Source organism: Coregonus lavaretus (genome assembly GCF_964263955.1).
Source record: "Coregonus lavaretus genome assembly, chromosome: 17".
Taxonomy (NCBI): domain Eukaryota; kingdom Metazoa; phylum Chordata; class Actinopteri; order Salmoniformes; family Salmonidae; genus Coregonus; species Coregonus lavaretus.
In genome coordinates, this window is record NC_140004.1 from 33,973,583 (window position 1) to 34,000,970 (window position 27,388).

General features: G+C 41.8%; 1 protein-coding gene across 2 annotated transcripts; it reads right to left on the bottom strand.

Moving 5' to 3' along the window:
* Positions 1–2,430: 2,430 nt before the first annotated feature.
* On the bottom strand, positions 2,431–27,388 carry LOC311144625 (serine/threonine-protein kinase A-Raf-like). 2 transcript variants are annotated; one of them, XM_084180669.1, is made up of 16 exons: positions 27,331–27,388; positions 26,117–26,328; positions 25,625–25,728; positions 25,243–25,345; positions 24,870–25,024; positions 16,850–16,954; positions 15,902–16,046; positions 15,672–15,702; positions 15,433–15,560; positions 15,008–15,210; positions 14,580–14,756; positions 14,242–14,288; positions 12,143–12,261; positions 6,672–6,803; positions 6,261–6,395; positions 2,431–6,074 (listed from the first exon to the last, which is right to left on the bottom strand). In XM_084180669.1, exons 2-16 carry the CDS (start codon positions 26,225–26,227, stop codon positions 5,934–5,936), a joined length of 1,836 nt encoding a protein of 611 aa, XP_084036795.1. In that variant the 5' UTR covers positions 26,228–26,328; positions 27,331–27,388; the 3' UTR covers positions 2,431–5,933. The 2 variants fall into 2 exon arrangements, with proteins under 2 accessions (XP_084036795.1, XP_084036796.1); XM_084180670.1 differs by lacking the exon at positions 16,850–16,954.

Consider the following 27,388-nt stretch of genomic DNA (forward strand, 5'->3'; position numbering starts at 1 on the left):
CAATGCAGCCATTTCTATCTGAATACAAATTATTTCTGGGTAACAATGAGGTACCTTACTGTGATTTTTTTTTCAATTCTTATTGTCAAAAAGAAACAAAAGCTTCTTAGCAAATAGCAATTTTGCTAGAACTGTGGGAGTGGAAAAAACAGAAAACTAACTGTTATTGGCAGAGGTTTGGAACTCTTTCTTATTGGTTTATTAACTAAATGTAATTAGTTAATAGACCTGTCAAAAGGCAGGCATAAAACTCCATCCCACCAACAGGCTGGAATTTCAGGCAGTCTTTTCAAACACTAAAAGGGCATTATCATCATTTTCACAATTTCACAGTATTATTCCAACCCCAGCGTGGAAATAACCTAAACATGTGCATTCGGAAAGTATTCAGACCCCTTGACTTTCTCCACATTTGTCAATCTACACACAATACCCCGTAATGGAAAATCAAAAACAGGTTTAGACATTTTAGCAAATGTATTAAAAATAAAAAAACATTTACATAAGTATTCAGACCCTTTACTCAGTACTTTGTTGAAGCACCTTTGGCAGCGATTACCACCTAGAGTCTTCTTGGGTATGACGCTACTAGCTTGGCACACCTGTATTTGGGGAGTTTCTCCCATTCTTCTCCGCAGATCCGCTCAAGCTCTGTCAAGTTGGATGGTGAGCGGGCTCTGGCTGGGCCACTCAAGGACATTCAGAGACTTGTCCCGAAGCCACTCCTGCATTGTCTTGGCTGTGTGCTTAGGGTCGTTGTCCTGTTGGAAGGTGAACCTTCACCCCAGTCTGAGGTCCTGAGTGCTCTGGAGCAGGTTTTCATCAACGATCTCTCTGTACTTTGCTCCATTCATCTTTCCTTCGATCCTGACTAGTCTCCCAGTCCTTGCTGTTGAAAAACATCCCCACAGCATGATGCTGCCACCACAATGCTTCACTGTAGGGATGGTGCCAGGTTTCCTCCAGACGTGACGCTTGGCATTCAGGCTAAAGAGTTCAATCTTGGTTTCATCAGAACAGAGACTCTTGTTTCTCATGGTCTGAGAGCCCTTTAGGTGCCTTTTGGCAAACTCCAAGCGGGCTGACATGTGCCTTTTACAGAGGAGTGGCTTCCGTCTGGCCAGTCTACCATTAAAGCCTGATTGGTGGAGTGCTGCAGAGATGGTTGTCCTTCTGGAAGGTTCTCCCATCTCCACAGAGGAACTCTGGAGCTCTGTCAGAGTGACCATCAGGTTCTTGGTCACCTCCCTGAACAAGACCCTTCTCCCCCGATTGCTCAGTTTGGCCGGGCGGCCAGCTCTAGGAAGAGTCTTGGTGGTTCCAAACTTCTTCCATTTAAGAATGATGGAGGCCACTGTGTGGACCTTCAATGCTGAAGAAATGTTTTGGTACAATTCACCAGATCTGTGCCTCGAAACAATCCTGTCGAGGAGCTCTCCTTCGACCTCATGGCCTGGTTTATGCTCTGACATGCACTGTCAACTGTGGGACCTTATATAGACAGGTGTGTGCCTTTCCAAATCATGTCCAATTAACTGAATTTACCACAGGTGGACTCCAATCAAATTGTAGAAACATCTCAAGGATGATCAATGGAAACAGGATGCACCTGAGCTCAATTTCGAGTATCATAGCAAAGGGTCTGAATACTTTTTATTTGTAATACATTTGCAAAAATGTCTAAAAACCAGTTTTTGCTTTGCCATTATGGGCTATCGTGCGTAGATTGATGAGGGATTTTTTTTTTAAGTGCTGAAGCGCGTAAAAATCGTCTGTCCTCGGTTGCAACACTCACTACCGAGTTACAAACTGCCTCTGTAAGCAATTGTAAAGTTTGGTGGAGGAGGAATAATGGTCTGGGGCTGTTTTTCATGGTTCGGGCTAGGCCCCTTAGTTCCAGTGAAGGGAAATCTTAATGCTACAGCATACACAAATATTCTACACAATTCTATGCTTCCAACTTTGTGGCAACAGTTGGGGAAGGCCCTTTCCTGTTTCAGCATGACAATGCCCCCGTGCACAAAGCGAGGTCCATACAGAAATGGTTTGTCGAGATCGGTCAGGAAGAACTTGACTGGCCTGCACAGAGCCCTGACCTCAACCCCATCGAACACCTTTGGGATGAAATGGAACGCCAACTGCGATCCAGGCCTAATCGCCCAACATCAGTGCCCAACTTCATTAATGCTCTTGTGGCTGAATGGCAGCATGTCCCCGCAGCAATGTTCCAACATCTAGTGGAAAGCCTTCCCAGAAGAGTGGAGGCTGTTACAGCAGCAAAGGGGGACCAACTCCATATTAATGCCTATAATTTTGGAAAATGATGTTTGACAAGCAGGTGTCCACATACTTTTGAGCATGTAGTGTATATCATCGTTTTGACTGCACTGGGCCTTTAAGTAAAGGATAAAAACAGACATTTAAGTATTCCGTAAGTATTCCACAGTTTTATTTAAAGAATAAAATCCTGCATCAATATTTTAAGACAAAAAAAACAACTAAGATTTCCTTTACATTTTAAAATAATTGTTCTTTTTTTAAACCATCACAAAAAATAGAAACAAGTACAATTTTGTAATTTAAAAAATTTACTGTACACAGCAGAATATACCATTTATTGCAAACTGAACACCCCTGATACCTCAGAAACTATACACACATTTATTTCAATTCACCTAGAGATATGCAAAACTACTCAGACAGATCATTAATTATATTTTCTGCTCAAATATTACAGTCCGGTTTGTTTGCCCCTGTAATTACCCTGTGTCTGAAGCACAGTAAGGGGTATCTTCAATGTGACGTCATGCCTTTAGTACAGTCCATTTCAGGGGAGGTCAATTTTTTTATTTAGTTTGTACAAAATTCCAGTAAATGTGGCACTTTTGTCCTCCTTTCTGCAAACATACAACAGAAGAAACTAATGACGAGGTCATTCAAAACAGAGCTTGCCACAAGAGTCCCTCTGAGTGACAAACTTATTTACTATCAATTCAGCAGAAACCGACCGACTTACATTAATGGTAAAGCATTGCCACCAAACGTAAGATGCTAGACTATTCCTGCATTATGGACATCTCTAAACACACTGGATACTTTAAGAAATAAACTAGCCTATAAAAGGGATTTCATTTGGAAAGATATGTCTCATTCAGCCTTTGGGCTATTCAATTACTTATGACCTACAAATCATAAGACAAACTAATGTTTGATGTGCAATGCCTTAAAATATGTTCCATGGTTCTTCTTTCTTTTGCTGCATATCGCAATAATAACAGTACATGCCATTTCAATGACACATTCCATGTTTCCTGGTCTAACCAGAGGAGGGTAGGGTTGCAAAATTCTGATAACTTTCCAAAAGTACCAGAGTTTTCCAGAAATCCTAGTTGGAGGATTCCGGATTACCTGCTCAACCGGGATTTCTGGAAAACCTGGGAATGACATTATGTAGCCCAGTGGCCCAAGTCTCAAGAGGAGACTGTATCTGCAGTATAGTGGGTGTATACAACATTTTTCCACCCCAGTAAATTACTCACTGCGGCCACAGGTGAAGTAACAGAAGCAAAAGAAAATTGTTGTAATCAAAAGCCAAATAAATACACCTGCATGACACAGCGTATCAGAAATCTGAAGATCAATTAGAATAGTTTGAGACAGTACCATGACTAGAAAGGACATTCCGTTAGGTTAGAGAGAACCCAAACCATCCATGATTTAAATGCTGTAAAGAGTGATCTCTTATTACTCAGTAAACATTTAATCCACCAAAAGGTCCATGACAGCAGATAAATCACACTGCTATATGTAATGACAATATCAATAAATAAGATGAGAAATGTAGTCTTTTCCAACCCTTTTCTACCAAAATCCCCAAGCCAAACCTATTGATACAACCCAATCATAACCACCAACATCATAACAGAATAGGGTGCCCAGCCCCTCTAAAACATCTAGGTTAAAAACCTGGATATCATCTGCTTTTTATAAAAGCTGTCAGTTATGTTTGTTCAGTAACCATCCACCCATGATAGAATCTGCATACATAACACCAAAAACAACAGACCCCTTATGGGTTAAGATCACAGTTACGGTTAGTTCAAATATATATATATTTTTTAAGTTACCATTGATAATTCAAATCTGCCTCTTTTTGTAACCAGTATGCAGCCAGATAACTGAAAATAACTGCCATCAGTCAAATAACTGCCGTCCCCACCCCATTGCACCATGGAGCCATCTTCTTAGCAATCAATGCACTTTCACTGAAAGAAGCTGGAAACCAATAGGCTAATCACTGCTAATATGGATCAAGTAAGCAACCATCTTTCACTAGGTACAACGCTCAATTGAAGTAGCAGCCCGCAATCAACAGCAATAGGAAGGAGGGACAGGATAAATTATTGATTTAACGCAACTATTTCCTAAAGTGTTTAAGCTACTCAACAATATGGCTTGTATTTGTTTTTAACTGTTCCAAACATTTGGACCTTTTCAAGTTAATAGTCACCACAAAAAAGTCATATTGAAAGCAGGATTCAGACATCAAACTAGAGATCACGATTGATAATGACTAGCCCATTTGAAACTAAACCAAAACATCCACGGAAGAGATTAGACTACTTTTCACTTCAACCACAGCCATTAGCATAGTGTTACAATGACCAAAAAGCAACTGTACAAGTAAGGCAGCTTGTTTTAACCAGATTAGTCAAAGCAAGCACAAGTGCTGCCCCATGGTGCAATGGAGAGTCAAGCAGACTGTAAGCATGTAAAGCATTGAGAATACTCATTACTCATCTGTTAAGACTACAGGTTTCATGGCCATACAGAAGCTCTCTGGGCTGAACTAACCTACATGTATTCAATGGAAACAATGCACAGGTTTGAACATGTCTGGGTCGTATTCACTAGGCACCAAACGGAAGAAAACAGACTGAAAGATGGAGGGACAACCTAACCTTGTCCAATAATAAACACTTGTTTTTGATTTCCGATGGCAAAGCACTATGCTATGGTGTGCACTATGAACACGACCCGCTGTGCATTTCAAAATGGCGCTGTACCCATATGACACCGCAGTTAACGGCTTCCAAACTGCTGTTCTTAGAAAGTGGCATATCAATCCATGTTGTATAGCAGCAATACAACTTATTCATGTCCATATTCTAACAATGCATGACAACACTGATTTACCAAAACCGTTATGGGACCAGAAGGACCAATCATTTAAAATATGGTCATAAAACCCAAGTGAAAGTCACTTCTCTGCATTCTGTTGTTTTGCAAGCATATCTCTTTCATCGCTTGCACTTAATCTCAGAACGCTGACTTCATTATGATACAACTAAAAAGAGTCTGGTGTCCCTTCCCCCAAAAGCAGCCTTGAGAAATCCATAGCCATGCATGTACAGTTACAGTATAGGAATGTAGGGGGTCTGACATGGCTAGGCCAGCGTGTGTTCTGCAGTTCCAATTTGTGTAGGACTGTGAGCAGGGGGAAGGGAGGGGAGCTGTGTGTTCTGAAGTGGAGTAGGGAGAGTCTGAGGGCTCAGGGGGTTGTGATCTGGAGTGTCTGCGTGACGAGGGGTTATATGTGGTGGTGGTGTCTGTGGGAGGAGGGGTTATTGGTGGTGGTGTCTGTGGGAGGAGCCCCAACCAGTGCCAGAGGAAGGGGAACGCTGGGTTCTGTCCCAAATGGCAGTCTTATAGTGTCCCATAGGGATCAGGTCAAAAGTAGTGCACTATGTAGGGAATAGGGTGCCATTTGGTACGAAGCCTCTGGGGTGTTGGGATGGGAAGCTGTCAGTGCAATCTCTTTCTGTCATGGGAATAATGCAGCCAACATTTGCGTCAGTGGTGGTCTCTTTCCTTCTCTCTCTCAGACAGAGGGACAGACAGCTCCTGTGACTGGGGGCCTGGAAGGGCAGGGCTCAAAGGGGCATCAGCCGAGTGGTGTGGAACAGGAGTGGGTTCAGTTCCTCTGCATGCACAGCCCGGTGGAGGGAGGGCTCCGAGGCACTCCGCTCGATTTTTGGTAACAGGTCCTGGACCTGCTCAATGCCTAACATGATCTGAGGAGAAACAAAATAAACATTGTAGAATTGGAAAGGTACTCACACTCAAACCATAACCAGGAAGAACCAAGGAGGTGGAGATGGATAAAACAAAACAATAAAAGAACAGTAAGTAAAGAGAAGAATAAGTAAAAAAGCCTGTTGTTGACTTTGACCAAATGCTTTGGCAGTGCTGCTTCTCACCTGTGGAAAGAGGGGCCTCTCGTCACGTTTGAACTTCAGGCAGTCAATGATGAGCCTCTTCATGGACTTGGGTGAGCTACTGGACAGCAAACTGAGGTCTGGAGACAAGTAGCCGCGTCCAACCATAAAGAGTATCTGAGAGGAAATACAGGTTGGTAAATGTATGTCTCTGGTTGGGAATAGAATATACAACAGTATCAGTTCTTATGTACGAGACGTTTGAATTTGAATGATCTTAAATAGCATACATGTTAGCTGCACCCTTCAGATCTGTACTAAGAGGTAAACCGTTCCTATCGTCCTCTCGGTAGTCTCATTTTATATTTATGGTGTTTTGTAAACTTGTAATAATTTCATTGTAATTATTTGTTCTCGTAAATCAGGTTGCTGCTGCCATGATCATCGTCTCACCTGGTCTCTGTTGTTGATCTGGGAATAAGGCAGAGTCCCTGACATCAGCTCAAACAGGACCACCCCGTAGCCATACACGTCTGACTGAAACGTATAAGGGTTGGTGTCCTGCATCCGGATCACCTCAGGAGCCTAAAACCAGAAACGCACACATATCATTGGACAGCTGACTCAAGCACAAACATTTCATTTCATCTGCAGGTTCCATGAAGATGCATTTAAAACTAAGACCTTTTCCATTTGCCTGGCTACCCAAACCCCTTACTCCGGCCAAACGCTACACTCACGGACGTTAGTTTCTTCTCTGCAATGAGTCTGGATCGGAGTGCATCCCTGACCCTTCACTGAATGCAAACACATTCGGAGCCATCTGATTGGTCCAGGAACCGATGGGTTGGGCCAGAGCCGGAACACACGTGGGTAAAGCGGCAGTTAGAAAATGTGTCATTGGCTTTGATACTCTGATTGATGATTGGTTTGAGACGATCCCAACATTCTCCTGTAGCCTAACGGGTGTATTGTAGTGGCATAGTGGCTAGGCTATAGATGGCTGAAGCATGGGGTTGCCCATCTGTATTTGTTTAGTCTACCACAATGGGATAATCATTAGCTAGATCACAAACTAAGTGTTGAAAATGTTGGCTTCGATACCAATACCAGCTATAATGATACTCAATACCACAACGTTACCACTGTGAAAAAATGCCTTAGTCAAACATACAGCACTGTTACAGTTTAAAACGTTATCAATGCTCCATTTGGAGAGCTAGGTCACTGGGTGTGCAGACTTTTGATCCAGTACTGCTCAAAAAACACCTGTGTCATCTTAACAAGGTTCTGTTGTTGCCTGTTGAGCAGTTGATTTGTAGAATTTGGTGTGTTAGAGTAGGGTTGGAAGTAAAGTCTACACACCCAGTAGCTCTCCTGGAGGTATTACGCTATAACATTAGCCTACAACCAAAAAGTCTAATAAAATAATTATCCCATTCAGTGAATCAGGTTAAAATGGCTATACTTAGAAGCAAGGTAGCTAAGCGGGAGGGCTCTAGCCCGACCTTTTCCAGTGCCAAGGTAAGACATTAAAGAAGTCATTTCATCTAACATGTTCAGGGAATGCATGATGGATATTTTGGATGTGCAACATGTCAAAATAGGATCCAGAATAATCATATCTTTTTTTAGATGAATTTGCCTGCATGTTTTTTCTGCATATTGGCCTAGGATATATGCTACATAATTTCCCACCTCAGGAAGTGGAAACTCACAACACATTGCTAACTCTTATTATGATATTGTTGCTGGATAGCCATGCAATTGATCTAACAGTACATTTAATGTCCTACAAAAACATTCCATTGGTAGGCCTATATTCGGGGCTCCCGAGTGGCGCAGCGGTCTAAGGCACTGCATCTCAGTGCTTGAGGCGTCACTACAGACCACCTGGTTTGATTCCAGGCTGTATCACAACCGGCCGTGATTGGGAGTCCCATAGGGCGGTGCACAATTGGCCCAGCGTCGTCCGGGTTTGGCCGGTGTAGGCCGTCATTGTAAATAAGAATTTGTTCTTAACTGACTTGCCTAGTTAAATAATGGTAAAATAAAAAAATAGGCTACTCGATGTATTCACTGCAAATAACGCGCTCTGTTCCGTTGGTGCATAGCCTCAATTACACTGAACAAAAATATAAATGCAACGATTTTCCTGAGTTACACTTCATATAAGGAAATCATCCAATTGAAATAAATTAATTAGGCCATAATATATGGATGTCACATGACTGGGCAGGGGCGCAGCCATGCAAATCAGAACAAGTTATTGCCCACAAAAGGGCTTTATTACAGACAGAAATACTCCTCAGTTTCATCAGCTGTCCGGGTGGCTGGTCTCAGACGATCCCGCAGGTGATGAAGCCGGATGTGGACGTCCTGGGCTGGCGTGGTTACACGTGGTCTGTGGTTGTGAGGCCGGTTGGACATACTGCCAAATTCTCTAAAACGACGTTGGAGGCAGCTTACGGTAGAGAAATGAACATTCAACTCTCTGGCAACTGCTCTGGTGGACATTCCTGCAGTCAACATGCCAATTGCACGCTCCTTCAAAACTTGAGACATCTGTGGCATTGTGTTGTGTGACAAAACTGCACATTTCAGAGTGGCCTTTTATTGTCCCCAGCACAAGGTACACCTGTGTAATGATCATGCTATTTAATCAGATTCTTGATATGCCACATCTGTCAGGTGGATGGATTAACTTAGCAAAGGAGAAACGCTCACTAACAGGGATGTAAACAAAGTTGTGCACACAATTTCAGAGAAATAAGCGTTTTATGCCTACGGAATATTTCTGGCCTCTTATTTCAGCTCATGAAACATGGGACTAACTCTTTACATGTTGCGTTGATATTTTTGTTCAGTATACATACTCCGTTTGTAAAGTGGTGTTATTTCCTCTATATTGACAGTTGAGAAATACAGAAGGTATTCACACCCCTTGAATTTTTTCACATTTTGATGCGTTACAGCCTGAAATTAAAATTGACCAATTTTGTCACTGGCCTACACACAATACCCCATAATGTCAAAGTGGAAAATGTTTAATAAAAAATGAAAAGCTGAAATGTCTTTGTTATGGCAAGCCTAAATAAGTTCAGGAGGAAAAATTGCTTAAGTTACATGGACTCACTATGTCCAATAATAGTTTAACATGATTTTTTTTATGACTACCTCATCTCTGTACCCCACACATTTCAAACACAGATTCAACCACAAAGACCAGGGAGGTTTTCCAAAGAAGGGCACCTATTGGTAGATGGGTACAAATAAAAAAAGCAGACATTGAATATCCCTTTGAGCATGGTGAAGTTATTAATTACACTTTAGATGGTGTATCAATACACCCAGTCACTACAAAGATACAGGCGTCCTTCCTAACTCAGTTGCCGGAGAGGAAGGAAACCGCTCAGGAATTTCACCATTAGGCCAATGGTAGCTTTAAAATAGTTAGAGTTTAATGGCTGTGATAGGAGAAAATTTAGGATGTATCAACAACATTGTAGTTACTCCACAACATTAAGACTGTTTTCCTCAGGAAATTCAGTTCACTTCATGTTTTGTTTCCTTGCCACGATACCTCTGAGTATCGCGACAACCCTTATTGTTATACTAACATAAGGCTGAGACTTTCCTCTTAACAGTAGTTTTAAAAACAGTCTTTCCCACAATTACATTTTTAAAATGTTGCTCAACTGTCAGCACATTATCAGAAAGCATCTCTCCCTTCACTCCATGTGCAAAGGGGGGAGGGAGAGGCAGCGAAACAGGGATAGGGCAGTGACTTTCATTGCAGGAAGCAGGTTAATCTGGGTTCATACACGACACTGGGAGGCTGCTCTTTGATCCCATGTATCATCTCCTGTCGTTACCCCCCCCCCCAAAGTATAATACCTGTTAGGCAACTGTATAAAACACATGTGGTCAACCATCAGTCTGGAGAGCAACTGGTTGTGAAGGCTTTTGATCAAGCCCTGCTCAAACACATCAGAGCCACTTTATCAAGGTCCAGTTGAGCAGCTAATTTTTTAAAATGTGTTTGTTAGAGGGGGACTGGAATAAAAGCCTGCACACCCATTAGCTCTCATGGAGGATGGTTGACCACCCTTGATGTATAACATTGCAACATTACAACCAAATAAATGTTATTCCTTTTGAAATAATTAGCTCATTCAATATATCAAAGATCAAAATGGCTATGCTAGGATACAAATATTTCTATTCAGCTGAAGCAAGTCCACACATTTTCTTCAGGAAATGTACCTTTTTGAGATTAGTCAATTTTAGCTACCTTAGAAGTGTTTACCTTGCAGGCTGACTAGCATCTATTGAGTTGCAATGTCCCATACATTGGATTACCAAATCAACTGGAAGTATCAACAAAACAAGTTTTGAAGCTACATAATCGAAAAGAAAGGCTACGTCAAATATTTTTTCCTAAAATTACTCTTCGCGATTCACAAATTATTTTGATTTGATTCAGCATGATTGAACCGAATCTCAACTAATATAATGGTGAAGTGCATCGTTTGTTTTGTAAACAGTACTTGTTTAAATTAATCAAATTAATCGTAAAAAAAAATTAATCAACTTTGTATAGCCTTGTTCGCAAGTGTCGGTGGAAAGTTTTTGGGGACATGACGAAAACATTAATACATGCTAATAATAGCTAAACAGTTACCTAGATGGTACAAGATATGTTTTTAATTGGTTACCTAGTTATTAGTCTATTCTCTATCATATTGTATAGTCCTACCTGCTGCTGCAATGTCTGGCTGTCTCTCTCTCCTTAAGCAACGGCCCACTCGTCTTGCACAGATGCAGGTGATGCAAACAAACGCGCTGAAGTGTCATTCCGATCCTGGCTGATATGTTGATTTTCATTTGATTGATAAAATCTTTCAACTGTGCATGAATAAATTACATTAACAGAAATTATGGAATTTATTTCCATGACTTTTAAAAACTTTTAGGATTGTATAATTTTCCTAAACTTTTCCAGGCCTGGAAAACAAAATTTTAAAATGTCACGACTTTTCCATGATTTTCATGACCGCACGAACCCTGGTTATGCACATCACTGTTGACCAAAAATTGGTTTTAGAACCAACAAATCTGCAGGAACGATGTGTAGCCTAATCACCTAAATTACAGACATAAGCAAAATTGCTTCCGTAAGAGGAGGGCAATGTCGGTGTCGGTAATTTTTGGTTTATCGTCCCGGCTCTAGTTAGTGTTGTCTTAAATTGTATAAGACTACCTTTCTCTCTCCTCTGCAACAGTCCGACTCGCACACGCACAAGACGAGCACATGCAGATAGCGATGTAACATCTTGAAAGTGTGCCTCAAGTATTATTTGATGTTATATATATATATATATATATAAAAAATTTACCGTGGTGGCAACAATTACGCAGCTGCACAATATAACAGAAACCGTGTAGTCATCTCCGTCGCATTTTTTAAGACCTTTGAAAACTGAATTGAAGACATTGTAAGACTTATTAAGGCCTTTAAATCAGATAAATGAATTTAAGATGTAAATACTTTAAGGACCCGCGGACACCCTGTTTTAGGAAATGTACCCGTTCTAGTTGAAGATGTGTTACAACTGTGGTCTTCATACTGAAAGAGTATAATCACACATGAGAAATACAACCCCTCTAAACTCTCTAGGAAAACTCAAGACATTACAAATCACATGGCTAAATGTAGTTTGACAGTTGATGTTAAATGATGCTACCCCCCACTACCAGCCAGTGATATCTAGGTCGTATTTCCTTGACACCTAACGGAAGAAAACGGACCGAAACGGGAAGGGACTACCTGAACTTGTTCAATGAGACACTTGTTTTTGTTGCATTATGGTATGCTACGGTGTGCTGTAAATCAATACAACCCAGGAGTGCAAGGAACTTACCATCCACAGAATGGAACCGCTAGGCTGTTCTACCTGCTCGGAGCCACTCCATCGAGACTTCACTGTGGCCAGCCCAAAGTCCCCGATTTTCACAGTCCAGCCCTCATGGAGGAAGATGTCTGACAACAGAGCTCAGGAACACGGCAACAGGTAGGTTGGTAGGTATATACATTTGGAAAAGCAAATCACACTGGTGATGTTAACACGACCTTCAAAACTACTAAATAGACTTGAAATTGATAGCATTCTACAAAGGTGATCTAGATTTAGACACAAGCATTGGCCTCAAGTGATACTGGTGGTGGGTAAAATATCTTTCTCTGAAGAGCTGACAAATATTTGATCAATTTTATGATTAATTTTGACAAATACGAAAAATTGATACATTTGTTCTAATTAATCTCCATGAATGTTTGATTTGCTAGAAAGCCTTCACAACACATTTTACTTCACCTTTAAAAAGAGGAAGAAGACAAGATGCTCTGGCACAGTTTGAAGCTTAACAGGCTCACACCAGGCAATATAAGCACTAAAATCATGATGCAAAGATTTCACAACTGAACACGGTGAAAAATATTCATGTTAGTGGTGAACACAGCACTGAACTCACAGACAAAACACACAAATAAATAGGGTGTTCAAAAATGCTTCTGTGGTCATTCATCATTGGCTTCTAACTAGGCTTCTGGCCAACCACATAGGCCTACACTAGAGAAAGTGTTACGCACACCATAGATCCAAACTCAGGGCCCGTATTCATAAAGAGTCTTCGAGTAGGACTGCTGATCTAAGATCAGGTCCTCCCTATCCATATAATCTATACTGAACAAAAATATAAACGCAACATGCAACAATTTAAAAGATTTTACTGAGTTACAGTTCACTTAAGGAAATCAGTCAATTGAAATAAATTCATTATGCCCTAATCTATGGATTTCACATGACTGGGAATACAGATATGCATCTGTTGGTCACAGATTCCTTAAAAAAAAAAAAAGTAGGGGCGTGGATCACAAAACCAGTCAGTATCTGGTGTGACCACTATTTGCCTCATGCAGCGCGACACATCTCCTTCGTATAGAGTTGATCAGGCTGTTGATTGTGGCCTGTGGAATGTTGTCCCACTGCTCTTCAATGGCTGTTCAAAGTTGCTGGATATTGGCGGGAACTGGAACAAGTTGGCGTACACGTCGATCCAGAGCATCCCAAACATGCTCACTGAGTGACATGTCTGGTGAGTATGCAGGCCATGGAAGAACTGGGACATTTTCAGCTTCCAGAAATTGTGTACAGATCTTTGCGACATGGTGCTGTGCATTATCATGCTGAAACATAAAGTGATGGCGGCGGATGAATGGCACGACAATGGGCCTCAGGATCTCGTCACGGTATCTCTGTGCATTCAAATTGCCATCGATAAAATGAAATTGTGTTCGTAAACCTAACCCCACCGCCACCATGGGGCAAACTGCTCGCCCACACAACGCCATACACGTGGTCTGCAGTTGTGAGGCCGGTTGGACGTACTGCCAAATTCTCTAAAACGATTTTGGAGGTGGCTTGTGGTAGAGAAATTAAAATTCAATTATCTGGCAACAGCTCTGGTGGACATTCCTGCAGTCAGCTTGCCAATTGCACGCTCCGTCAAAATATGAGACATCTGTGGTATTGTGTGACAAAACTGCACATTTTAGAGTGGCCTTTTATTGTCCCCAAAACAAGGTGCACCTGTGTAACAATCATGCTGTTTAATCAGCTTCTTGATAAGCCACACCTATCAGGTGGATGTATTATCTTGGCAAATGAGAAATGCTCACTCACAGGGATGTAAAACAGTATGAAAAAAATAATATATGCACTCTAACTAAGTCGCTCTGGATAAGAGCGCCTGCTAAATGACTAAAATGTAAAATGTAAACAAATTTGTGCACAAAATGTGAGATAAATAAGCTTTTTGTGCATATGGAACATTTCTGGGCTCTTTTATTTCAGCTCATGAAACATGGGACCAACACGTTACATGTTACGTTTGATCATTGTTCAGTGTAAATTCATCTTATTCTACTTCAGAGGTAAAAGCCCAGCTCAAGAAAGGATACTGTTTGATTTCAGGTCTCGATGAATTATATTCTTGGCATGAAGATAACTGAAAAAACACAAAAAAGGCATATGTTACTTCTAAATGTATACATAAAGTAAATATAAAAGCAGATAAGCTAAAAAAGAACATACTGCATGTTAATATTTTTCAATTGTGACTGTAAAAAGCACCATGTGTTGTGATAAAGACAGTTGAACAAAGCTCATGAGGCATTTATAAGTTATATTCTTCAAGAATCAATAGCTATATATCATGAATAAAAATAAAATAAATAAATGGATGTACAAATCCTAAGATTGCCACTTTAATAACTGCCCTGAAAGTGAAATTGCTTACTCCATGCCCTGTGCTGTCTGCCTGGCCACGTCGATGCGGCGCATGGTTTCAAACTTGGTCTCGGAAACGTGCAGATGGCGGTACAGGCTGCTGCCCTCACACCACTGTGTGATGATGGCAAAGTTAGGCTTAGTCATGAAGCCCATGAACAGCAGAATGTTGACGTGGCGTGTCTTTCTGCGGGGGGGGGGCACACCAACATCAGTCACAACACACACTGCATAACTATCAATATCTCACCCAAAACGGCATGTTCCACAGTTCTACCAACAACATTCATGGTAACTCATGGTATGACAGTTTTAGTAAAAACATCTATGTAAATTGCAATACAGCACCATAATAGAGTAATGTATGGTATATCAAGACCCCCCCCCCAAAAAAAAAACATGAATTCATTTGTCAATGTAAGAATGTACAGTACTCACCTTAGGACTTGCATTTCATTTTTAAAAGCCTGCAGCTGCTCAGGTGTTGGCTCTGTCACTTTGAGGATCTTGATGGCCACATCTCCGTGCCACTTTCCCTTGAAGACCGTCCCGAAGGAGCCTGCACCTATCCTTTTCTGGACGGTGACTTCTCGAGAGTGGACCTCCCAGTAGTAACTTGAGTCTCTATAACCGCCACGGTGCTGAAACACACTTTTACTTAACACCATTTTCAACAACATCCCCATCCCTAATTAACAACGAGCACCAAGGGTTCAGTCTCGGACACTAAAAAAGAAAAGGTCATGAAGGCATCTCCCCAAAAGACTGCAACAACTGCGATGCCATAACCTTTTTTCACCCAGATGAGATTCTCATTCCATAGAAGGGTTTTAGTAGCGCCGGTATATCTAAACGCTACTTACCACTTTCTTTTTGTCGTCAGATGAGGAGGGCTTGCGCTCCTTGTGCTCTGAGGGGGATTTGGGGGGTCTCCTGCCAGGGGAGCCCAGGGAGGGCGGGCTGGTGGAGGGTTTGGATGAGGGTTCAGGACCTGTATATAATATAACAGTATTCAAATGAGCGGGTTTTGAGACAAATGAGCAAGTAGAAAATAATCTCAAAGACATGAGTAAGGATAAAGAAATGGGATTTGAAATCTCACCCATTGTATTATTTTGTATTTTTAACGCCTCCTAAAAAGAGAGAGAAACACATCGGATAACCACTCACGTCTAATATTAATGAAACATTCACAGACTCACATTGATGTCCACTGTGTGTGTGATGTACGCTATTGTAGGGGTTGAGAAATAAGCAGAAGACACATTTCCATTGTAAAATGGATTAATGAATTTATTTGTAAACCCTGTATTGTAGGAGTGACTGTCTCACCTCTATGATGCTGACGCCGGCAGGGCCCACTGTGCTGACCATGTGGACGTTGGGGGTGGAGGTGGACCGATGCCTCTGTAGGGACGGTCCATCTACAACTGGCGGGGGGAACAGGAAGGCTGAGGTCGGTGACAGAAGTCCATGCCTACAAGACACATAGGGGAACAACAGAACAGGTTCGGTTAATTTCTGAAGAGTTACTGTTATCCATTTGAGGGGGCACCAATACCATATGGTTTCTGTGTCTGCATCCCAAATGGCACACTATTCCCTTTATAGTGCACTACTTCTGACCAGAGCCCTATGGGATAAGTAGTGCACTATATAAGGCATGGCCCACAGATCAATTTCCTAAGACAAAAAAATAAAAAAAATAAACCTCAGTCGGTCGGTGTCAACTTACTGAGTTAACCCATGTCAGCTACTTTTCTTTTTAGATTGGTAAATTAGTCTTGCCAGCAATCATGGTCAAATTACAGACCGGGGGGCCCCCATTCATTTTGTTAGGTCACTCTCACTCAGATATCATATTCAAAACTGCAAACATTTCTCTCCACCCTATGGCAAAATTAGTAGGAATGCATGAAATGTGTTATAAAATTCCAAAATCTTCTCTCCGCCCCATGAAAAAAATTGTAGAATTGCAGGACATTAACTCAAAAAAATATATTATCGCCGCTGTCAAGAGGGGGGCCGCAAAACATGTTTTGCTCGTAAGGTGGGGGGAAACCCCCCAAAACAAAATGTAACTTAGGGTCCCCAAAAGGCTAGGGCTGGCTCTGACTGCATGTGTGGGTATGGATGTGGGTACGCAGACCCACGAGCCACCACGGCCTCTCATGTGTTCAGATTTTTTGTTGCACCCACCCCCATCAAAGTTGCCCATCCCTGATATAGGGAATAGGGTGTCCTTTGGGACGCATGTGACTATGGTTGAGATCCACTTACCCAGAAGAATCTGGGGTTAAGGCTATGTCGCTCTGGGATATGGAGTTGTCTGGCAACAGTATGGATATCTGAGGGTACTCATCTGTGCAGGGATTAGGTGTGAACCTGGAAACAAGGTACAGTACACACACAGAGGGTAAGCAGAGGGTAAAGAGAGCTGTTCCAGTCACACAATGCTAACAGTAAAACAAATATGACGTGATATGGGTGACCTTGTGAAAAGCACAACAAAATGCATGGAGAACATTGTGGGAATTTTTGTGTGAGCAACTTTTTATTTTGTTTGGTCTCTTTGGGGGGGGGGGGTTGAACTACAGAAATTAAGCCGTGGCAATATATTCATTTTGATAAGATATTCTGCCGGTTAAATCCTTAAGACAAAAATCTGTCTGTTTTTTTGGCATGGGCCATCTCTATCACCGCATCCGCCCTTATGTCGCACTTCCACATCTGCGGTGGAAAGTGGCAGAGCTACAGAGCTGTTTGTCAGACCAAGAGAACACAAAATCTGTCTTCTCACGAAAACGTCTGTAGCGTCCGAATGGTTTGGCCTAACTATGGAAAGATGAAACTCTCGAACATGACGGTGTTCTCCGTTTCGCTCTACGACCCCCACTAATGTCATGTGACTCGTCTAAGTATGGAGGTAGTTTTGTGCCAACAAACATATGGGGTTAAATATGTGTCCACTTTTATTATTTCTTGAGCTTTCTTATATCTCCTAGATATAGGACAGACACTTCAAAACATTATTCCTGATGATTTATTTTTTGAGTGTCTTTTTTGCAATTTATGAATGTGTTACTCAATTCATTTCTATGAGCTATAGTAGTAAAGGCCAAATTCAATATTTGATCCCACATTTTTTTGGGGGGGGGATACCTTAAGGCGTCCTAAAATTCTAAATTAAATAGTTAAATGATATGCCCATCTTAAAACAATTCCATATGTTTGCTTAGTAGATTGGGACCAACACTTTAAATGTTGCATTTACATTTTTGTTCAGTATAAATTAAGTTCCATCTTGATTTTGGAAAGAGTAATAGCTACCTGGTCTGAAAAGAGTTTGTTGAGAACGCTCTAACACCGTTAACATTTCCAAATCTGGTATCTTCTTTGTGATTTATTCAACCCAGATGCAAATGCAGTTGCATTATTTTTTATAAAACCTTTGGTGGCATCCAATAGAATCCGGGGGTAAATCGACTGAATTTTTATTGATCATTATGAATTCATTTAGTTCAATTTCAAATTGATCACAGAAATTCTGAAATTTCAAGTTGGCAGTGGTAAGCACGGTGGTCAGACAAGCTCATTTGTATAATTTCTATTTTCTTAATTCAAGAAAATAGACGTGTAGATAATTGTATGAAATCGATTCGTGAGAATGGTTTATGCCTGTTTGAGTAGAAAGTGTGCTCTTTTGCTTTAGGATTATGTGCTTGCCAGGCATCAATGAGGTTGTAATTAGAGAGTATATGCTGGAATGCCTTGGTTGCGTGTGGATTGTAGTTGGTCTTATTAGATTTGTCCCACATGTCCAAAATAGCATTAATGTCGGTCCCAATAACCATATGGAATTCGGTTAATTCTAACAATACGCTGTTCAGAGAATCCTAAAAATTTAGGACCATATGAATTTGTAGTGTACACATTAATAAAAGACAATTTTCTTTGCGTTATGGATACATTTAAGGAAAGTGATTCTGCCTTCTTGGTCTTCGCCTTTACCCAAAATGGTACTTTTGAGTTTCCTATGTATCATTATGATTACACCTTTAGTTTTGTTTGGGACTGATGAAACAGCAGTCAGTTTGTACAAATGGTTCTTTATTCTGTGTGTGTCTTTTTGGAGTAGGTGTGTTTCTTGGAGTGTTGCTATATCAACATGGTTTCTTGCTAGGATATCAAGAAAGCTGGAACATTTAATAGGACAGTTTAGGCCTTTCAAATACCAAGAGAGAGTAGCTAGCGTTGCCATTGCTTATCAGTAGTGTTAGTAAGCCCATGGATGTGAAACAAAAAGCAGGACCCACAGGGAAACCCACCCATTGGTCGTTTCCCACCCAGAACACCCCCTCCCCCCACGTCCCTCCTTCCCTAGCCACCAACCCCTATCATTACACGGTTGCAGCATAATGGCGAGTGGCAGCCTTACTTGTGAAATCTCTTAAGCAGCATATTTTGGGGTATTTTAAGGTATTGAGAAATAAATAAAGTAAAACAAAATAAGCAACCATTTAGCCCTTCAGATTTAAGTTTGCAAACTTCATGAAGGGTGGGTAATGAAGAAAAAAAAGTAGGCTAAATATAGACAGAAATGCAAGCCTAAACAGTAAAACAGGAGCTCCTGATCCATTATCATTAGCAATATGGTCTAAATTACCCCTAAACATAATATACTCTCAATTTGTATTAAACATGTATGTGCTCTATACTATGTATAATTTAAAAAAGGGTATGCGCAAGAAATGTAGTCTATAATCTAGATCTCTTCACAATAATTGATCATGGCCTGTAGCCAAAGTCCTCCCTGGGAGATAAATTCAGCAGCATAAACAGAGGGGGACAGCCATAAAAAAGGAACTGTGTGGTAACCCATATGGGACTGGCCATATATCCTAAACAGTTTAGCCCATAGGGATGCAATGTGCTGTAGCCCAACAAGGAAGCAACCCTTAAATTCTTATCACAATGTACTGGATAGTCACCACACTATTGACTCATACAATCTAGAACAGTAGCCCCGTTCCATCTCCATGTCCTCGACAGGGCTCTAAAGTACGACCCTTTAGGTTGCATATGGTCCTAGATTTTTGCTGTGCGACCTGACATTTTATTTTGGGAGCACCAGTGCGACCAGGAAAAAATATACACTACCAGTCAAAAGTTTGGACATACCTACTCATTCAAGGGTTCTTTATTTTTACATTGTAGAATAATAGTGAAGACATCAAAACTATGAAATAACACATATGGAATCATGTAGTAACCAAAACAGTGTTAAACAAATCAAACTATATTTTATATTTGAGATTCTTCAAATAGCCACCCTTTGCCTTGATGACAGCTTTGCACACTCTTGGCATTCTCTCGACCAGCTTCATGAGATAGTCACCTGGAATGCATTTCAATGAACAGGTGTGCCTTCTTAAAAGTTAATTAGTGGAATTTCTTTCCTTCTTAATGCGTTTGAGCCAATAAGTTGTGTTGTGACAAAGTAGGTGTGGTATACAGAAGATAGCCCTATTTGGTAAAATACCAAGTCCATATTAAGGCAAGAATAGCTCAAATAAGCACAGAGAAACAACAGTCCATCATTACTTTAAATCAAATCAAAACAAATTTTATTGGCCACATGCGCCGAATACAATAGATGCAGACATTACAGTGAAATGCTTACTTACAGCCCTTAACCAACAGTGCATTTATTTTTAATAAAAAAGTAAAATAAACAACAAAAAAAGTGTTGAGAAAAAAAGAGCAGAAGTAAAATAAAAGAACAGTAGGGAGGCTATATATACAGGGGGGTACCGGTGCAGAGTCAATGTGCGGGGGCACCGGCTAGTTGAGGTAGTTGAAGTAATATGTACATGTGGGTAGAGTTAAAGTGACTATGTATAAATAATTAACAGAGTAGCAGCAGCGTAAAAAGATGGGGTGGGGGGTGGGGGTGGGGGGGCAGTGCAAATAGTCCGGGTAGCCATGATTAGCTGTTCAGGAGTCTTATGGCTTGGGGGTAGAAGCTGTTGAGAAGTCTTTTGGACCTAGACTTGGCACTCCGGTACCGCTTGCCGTGAGGTAGCAGAGAGAACAGTCTATGACTAGGGTGGCTGGAGTCTTTGACAATTTTGAGGGCCTTCCTCTGACACCGCCTGGTATAGAGGTCCTGGATGGCAGGAAGCTTGGCCCCAGTGATGTACTGGGCCGTACGCACTACCCTCTGTAGTGCCTTGCGGTCGGAGGCCAAGCAGTTGCCATACCAGGCGGTGATGCAACCAGTCAGGATGCTCTCGATGGTGCAGCTGTAAAAAAAATTGAGGATCTGAGGACCCATGCCAAATCTTTTCAGTCTCCTGAGGGGGAATAGGCTTTGTCGTGCCCTCTTCACGACTGTCTTGGTGTGTTTGGACCATGATAGTTTGTTGGTGATGTGGACACCAAGGAACTTGAAGCTCTCAACCTGTTCCACTAAAGCCCCGTCGATGAGAATGGGGGCGTGCTCAGTCCTCTTTTTTTTCCTGTAGTCCACAATCATCTCCTTTGTCTTGGTCACGTTGAGGGAGAGGTTGTTATCCTGGCACCACACGGCCAGGTCTCTGACCTCCTCCCTATAGGCTGTCTCATCGTTGTCAGAGATCAGGCCTACCACTGTTGTGTCATCGGCAAACTTAATGATGGTGTTGGAGTCGTGCATGGCCATGCAGTCATGGGTGAACAGGAAGTACAGGAGGGGACTGAGTACGCACCCCTGAGGGGCCCCCGTGTTGAGGATCAGTGTGGCAGATGTGTTGTTACCTACCCTTACCACCTGGGGGCGGCCCGTCAGGAAGTCCAGGATCCAGTTGCAGAGGGAGGTGTTTAGCCCCAGGATCCTTAGCTTAGTGATGAGCTTTGAGGGCACTATGGTGTTGAATGCTGAGCTGTAGTCAATGAATTGCATTCTGACGTAGGTGTTCCTCTTGTCCAGGTGGGAAAGGGCAGTGTGGAGTGCAATAGAGATTGCATCATCTGTGGATCTGTTGGGGCGGTATGCAAATTGGAGTGGGTCTAGGGTTTCTGGGATAATGGTGTTGATGTGAGCCATGACCAGCCTTTCAAAGAACTTCATGGCTACAGACGTCAGTGCTATGGGTCGGTAGTCATTTAATCTTAGAGTCCTTGGGCACGGGGACTATGGTGGTCTGCTTGAAACATGTTGGTATTACAGACTCAGTCAGGGACATGTTGAAAATGTCAGTGAAGACACTTGCGAGTTGGTCAGCACATGCTCGGAGTACATGTCCTGGTAATCCGTCTGGCCCTGCGGCCTTGTGAATGTTGACCTGCTTAAAAGTCTTACTCACATCAGCTACGGAGAGCGTGATCACATAGTCATCCGGAACAGCTTGTGCTCTCATGCATGCTTCAGTGTTGCTTGCCTCGAAGCGAGCATAGAAGTGGTTTAGCTCGTCTGGAAGTATTGTGTCACTGGGCAGCTCGCGGCTGTGCTTCCCTTTGTAGTCTGTAATCGTTTTCAAGCCATGCCACATCCGACGAGCGTCAGAGCCGGTGTAGTAGGATTCAATCTTGACTCTTTGCCTGTTTGATGGTTCATCGGAGGGCATAGCAGGATTTCTTATAAGCGTCCGGGTTATAGTCCCGCTCCTTCAAAGCGGCAGCTCTACCCTTTAGCTCAGTGCGGATGTTTCCTGTAGTCCATGGCTTCTGGTTGGGGTATGTACGTACGGTCACTGTGGGGACGACATCATCGATGCACTTATTGATGAAGCCAGTGACTGATGTGGTGTACTCCTCAATGCTATCTGAAGAATCCTGGAACATGTTCCAGTCTGTGCTAGCAAAACAGTCCTGTAGCTTAACATCTGCGTCATCTGACCACTTTTTTATTAACCGAGTCACTGGTGCTTCCTGCTTTAGTTTTTGCTTATAAGCAGGAATCAGGAGGAAAGAGTTATGGTCAGATTTCCCAAATGGAGGGCGAGGGAGAGCTTTGTATGCGTCTCTGTGTGTGGAGTAAAGGTGGTCTAGAGTTTTTTTTCCTCTGGTTGCACATTTAACATGCTGGTAGAAATTAGGTAGAACGGATTTAAGTTTCCCTGCATTAAAGTCCCCGGCCACTAGGAGCGCTGCCTCTGGATGAGCGTTTTCCTGTTCACTTATGGCCTTATACAGCTTTAAGACATACGGAAAATGTCAAGATCTTTGAAAGTTTCTTCAAGTGCAGTCGCAAAAACCATCAAGCGCTATGATAAATCTGGCTCTCATGAAGACCACCACAGGAATGGAAGACCCAGAGTTACCTCTGCTGCAGAGGATAAGTTCATTAGAGTTACCAGCCACAGAAATTGCAGCCCAAATAAATGCTTCAGAGTTCAAGTCACAGACACATCTCAACATCAACTGTTCAGAGTGGACTGTGTGAATCAGGCCTTCATGGTCGAATTTCTGCAAAGAAACCACTACTAAAGGACACCAATAAGAAGAAGAGACCTGCTTGGGCCAAGAAACACGAGCAATGGACATTAGACGGGTGGAAATTTGTCCTTTGGGCTGGAGTCCAAATTGGGGATTTTTGGTTCCAACCGCCGTGTCTTTGTGAGACGCAGTGTTGGTGAACGGATGACCTCTACATGTGTAGTTCCCACCATAAAGCATGGAGGGGGTGTTATGGTGTGGGGGTGCTTTGCTGGTGACACTGTCTGTGATTCATTTAGAGTTCAAGGGACACTTAACCAGCATGGCTACCACAGCATTCTGCAGCGATACGTCATCCCATCTGGTTTGGGCTTAGTGGGACTATCATTTGTTTTTCAACAGGACAATGACCCAACACACCTTCAGGCTGCGTAAGGGCTATTTTACCAAGAAGGAGAGTGATGGAGTGCTGCATCAGATGACCTGGCCTCCACAATCCCCCAACCTCAACCCAATTGAGATGGTTTGGGATGAGTCGGACGGCAGAGTGAAAGAAAAGCAGCCAACAAATGCTAAGCATATGTGGGAACTCCTTCAAGACTGTTGGAAAAGCATTCCAGGTGAAGCTGGTTGAGAGAAGGCCAAGAGTGTGTAAAGCTGTCATCAAGGCAAAGGGTGGCTATTTGAAGAATCTCAAATATAAAATATATTTTGATTTATTTAACACTTTTTTGGTTACTACATGATTCCATATGTGTTTTTTCATAGTTTTGATGTCTTCACTATTATCCTACAATGTAGAAAATACAGTGTCCAAACTTTTGACTGGTACTGTATATATTTTAAAAATGTGCCCAGATAATTGTTGTAATGATAGGTTTCACTGTGCAGATGTTTCTCAGTTCCCTAGAGAAAAAAGCGAGGGCAGATTAATTCATTCAATCCAAAGCCTACATGTAAAGAATATTTCTTGCAACTTTCTGAAGACATAACGGCATGGGAATGCCTGTGTCTACCAGTTAGTAATGCCGAAACAGTCATTTCTAAAGGCTTTCCCATAAAACTTTCCAAATAAAATGTTAACTGGCAGAATGATATGATATCATGGTGATTTGTATCACTCGGGTGGTCTTTTATTTGGCAAACTCTATTCCGCATGCAGTACAGAAACACCACCAGCCAAACACCAGTCTCTTGAGGTGCGTAATTGAAATTAGAGGGCAACTATACCTGCCAAATATTTTATTGTGGTCTGCTGATGTGGAATTATAACACCCAAATGTTGTTTTTCTATTAAAAGTGAAAACCTGAAAATAAAACTGGGGGAAATCCAAAACCTGGAAAAACGTTTGTTTTTCGTGTTATTATGCCAAATAAATGTATTGACTGGTAAGAATTCTGAGTGGCTGGCAGATTTTTTTCATCTACCTGCCACAGTGGCTGGTGGACCAAAAAGTTGGTTTATGAACAGGGCCTAAAAACTTTGTCACAAGTCATTCCAAAACCACTTACGGGCATTTGTTTACACCTTGTTCAGTCAGGTTACCTCATTAGCTAGCTAACAATCTGGTTACTTTACCAGTACATCTAAACATTTGGGGGCACAGAAAGAAAGGAAAAGGGATAGCTTTAGAAGACCAATGATCATAGCAATGAATGAATGACAGATCTCTTGCATGTCGTCACTCACAAACTTGACGTGCTTAAAGAGACAGGGTAAAATTGTCTATGTAATGCATCTCAATAAGTAGTGCTTTTACACAATGTAGAACGCTAATATTCCAAAAAATATATTCTGGTGCTCCTAGATTTTATGTTGTGCTATCAAACCGTGCTACCAATGAAAAATGCTAATTTGGAGCCCTGTCCTCGACAGACTCACCGTTTTGTCATTGTGTCCATGTCCACACACACAGTGGGGACTTTGCTGCTGCAGTGCTGGTGAAACTTGTAGCCGCATGTCTGACATCTGAAGCCGTTGAACAGAAACTTGTGGCAGAAGTCACAATAGGCCAACTTGAAGAAGGTTTTCCGTACCTGCAATAAAAATAATATGTGAAAGTGTATTTTTCTGACATTTCAATTGAAGAGAAAGTGAGGTGACAGTTGTGACAAAGTAGTGGAAAGTCTGCTATTCTAACCCACACAGTCAGAGGCACATATGTGCAGAAGTTGGTGTTAACCACTACTGGAAAAATAAGTGTTGCCTTACAATACACAAATGCAGAGGTAAAACACTTACAAGAGCTACTTACAAAGTTATGCATGGCGAGAGGGACATCATCCAACACCTCTACCAGCAGCTCTTCTCCTACCAGCGGGGTGATGTCAGTGTTCCAATCAGTTAGTCTTTTGCGACTGTGGGGGGGTGGCAGATAAAAAAAATTAAATTAAATTGAAGAAAAACTCATCTGAATCAGAAAACTGTATTGCCATGAAAGAAATGTTGCTAGAAATGTATCTTGGGGTTGTAAATAGAGGGTTAAGACACATCAACAATGCACCACTTATAGATGATTTCATTAACAGACACTGCTAGAACCTTTTACTTATTGAACTGTACTCACACCTTGCCAGATCAGACAAGAAATATGCTTAAAAAACAAGACATTAAAATGGGCTACGGCAGACACTTACCCCTCTAGGAGTCGAAACACTGCGCAACAGTCCTGGCTCAGGCCCCTCACTTTAAGGGCTTTATCCAAACTGTCATAAACTGTCTGCCCGGGGCGAACATTTACCTGCAGACAGAAACAGTAGATGTTTGAACAAAAGGGAGTTTTATGTAGTTTAGCAATTACAAGTAGGGTGTGCAAGTGGCTTGTTGTGTCAGAGAAAGAGTACTACTTTCACATAATAAAATACAGCACCAACTCAGTTTACAGTTATGAAATTGTGTGAGTCACATATTCACAGTGAATTATTAGGATCTCTATGGTAAATCATGTGTTCTCATGTTTGAGAAACATGATAAGAAATAGATTGGAACAGGGCCTTAGGCACCATCTGGGACAACACCAACTGTCTGCTAGGAGTTAGTCATTGATGCAGTAGTGAATCATTAGTGTTGAAAATAATTTAATTTTACTTGTAATATAAAGGCCAAAAAAATTATTCTGAAAGTCTTACCACAGTCCTCTGTTTATTGGGGAGGTAGACGCGGATGGTGCCCCCACCTCGGGGCACGTCCTCTGGACTGGTCTCTCCAGAGGAGGAGCAAGAGGAGGAGTTGGAGGACATGATGACAGGCAGGAAGAGCAGGGGAGGTAGCACTGAGATGCTTCAACTGCAGGAGAACTTCATGCACTGGGGATCCGGGGGAGTGAGCCCTTACCTGGAACCTGAGACAGACAGTGCTACGAATTAGCTACGATCCGATCCATCTGAATCCAATCAACCGAGTGAGACAAACGTGCCCATAATTATGATCACAGATTGACAGAGTATGTTGCAACTAGCAAGGTTGATACCACACTGATGTGTATACTAGGTAAAGAACTGGTAAATAAACAGAAGAGGCCTAATTTTTACATCTCCAAAAATGTTGCTGCTCACAGTGAAAACATTGGCTAAAAGGGTTGCTTGTACCACACAGCTGAGTTGGTGTAGATTGTCAATGGCTCGAGCAAATGTTATTTCTCATGGAAGATTACTACTTTGACACTTCAACTAGTTAAACCTACTAACCAGTCAGCTAACTTTATAGGCAACTTTACATAGCCTAGGCATAGCTCGTTAACGTTAACTACAGCATGTCTCGCTGCAGTTTGACTCTTGACCTAGACATTTCATGTGCACGCGAAATTGCATGATTGCATGAAGTGCCGTAGGAGCCTTGTTGTTGGCTTTGTATATAACGTTAGCTACAAATGTTATAGCTAAAATCGTTGGCAAGGTAATTACGTAGCTATCCTAGCTTAGCATAGAGTAATGGGATTTGACTGCTTAGCAATTTGACATTTAGAAATTTTGGAAGCAATGTTTCTCTCAGTATAGCTACCACTGAAGATTACAATTCATTTATAATATTTTGATGAAATGACAATACCGCGTCGATGAGGCTGTTATAAATAGTTTCTTAATTCCTGTCAGGTGTTTTTTCATTTTCGAGTGAGTGCTTTCATGAGGCGGAAAGGGATTAGCTAGCTAGCTAGCTATGACCCAGCTAGCGCGTTAGTTGCTTCTTTTGCTGTCCGATACTATCAAGTAACGAAAAGCTTGTTTCACTCTAATTTACGTAATAACATAAGCAACTACTTAATTAATGGGCAACTCAATACCATTGCAAAACGACTCATTCATAAACAACTAACTGCAAATTTGGTTTTGGAATAAAGTCTTACCTGAAGGAGCCATCTTGAATTCTCTCAATCAGAAGTAGAATCTCTGGGAAAGCGGAAC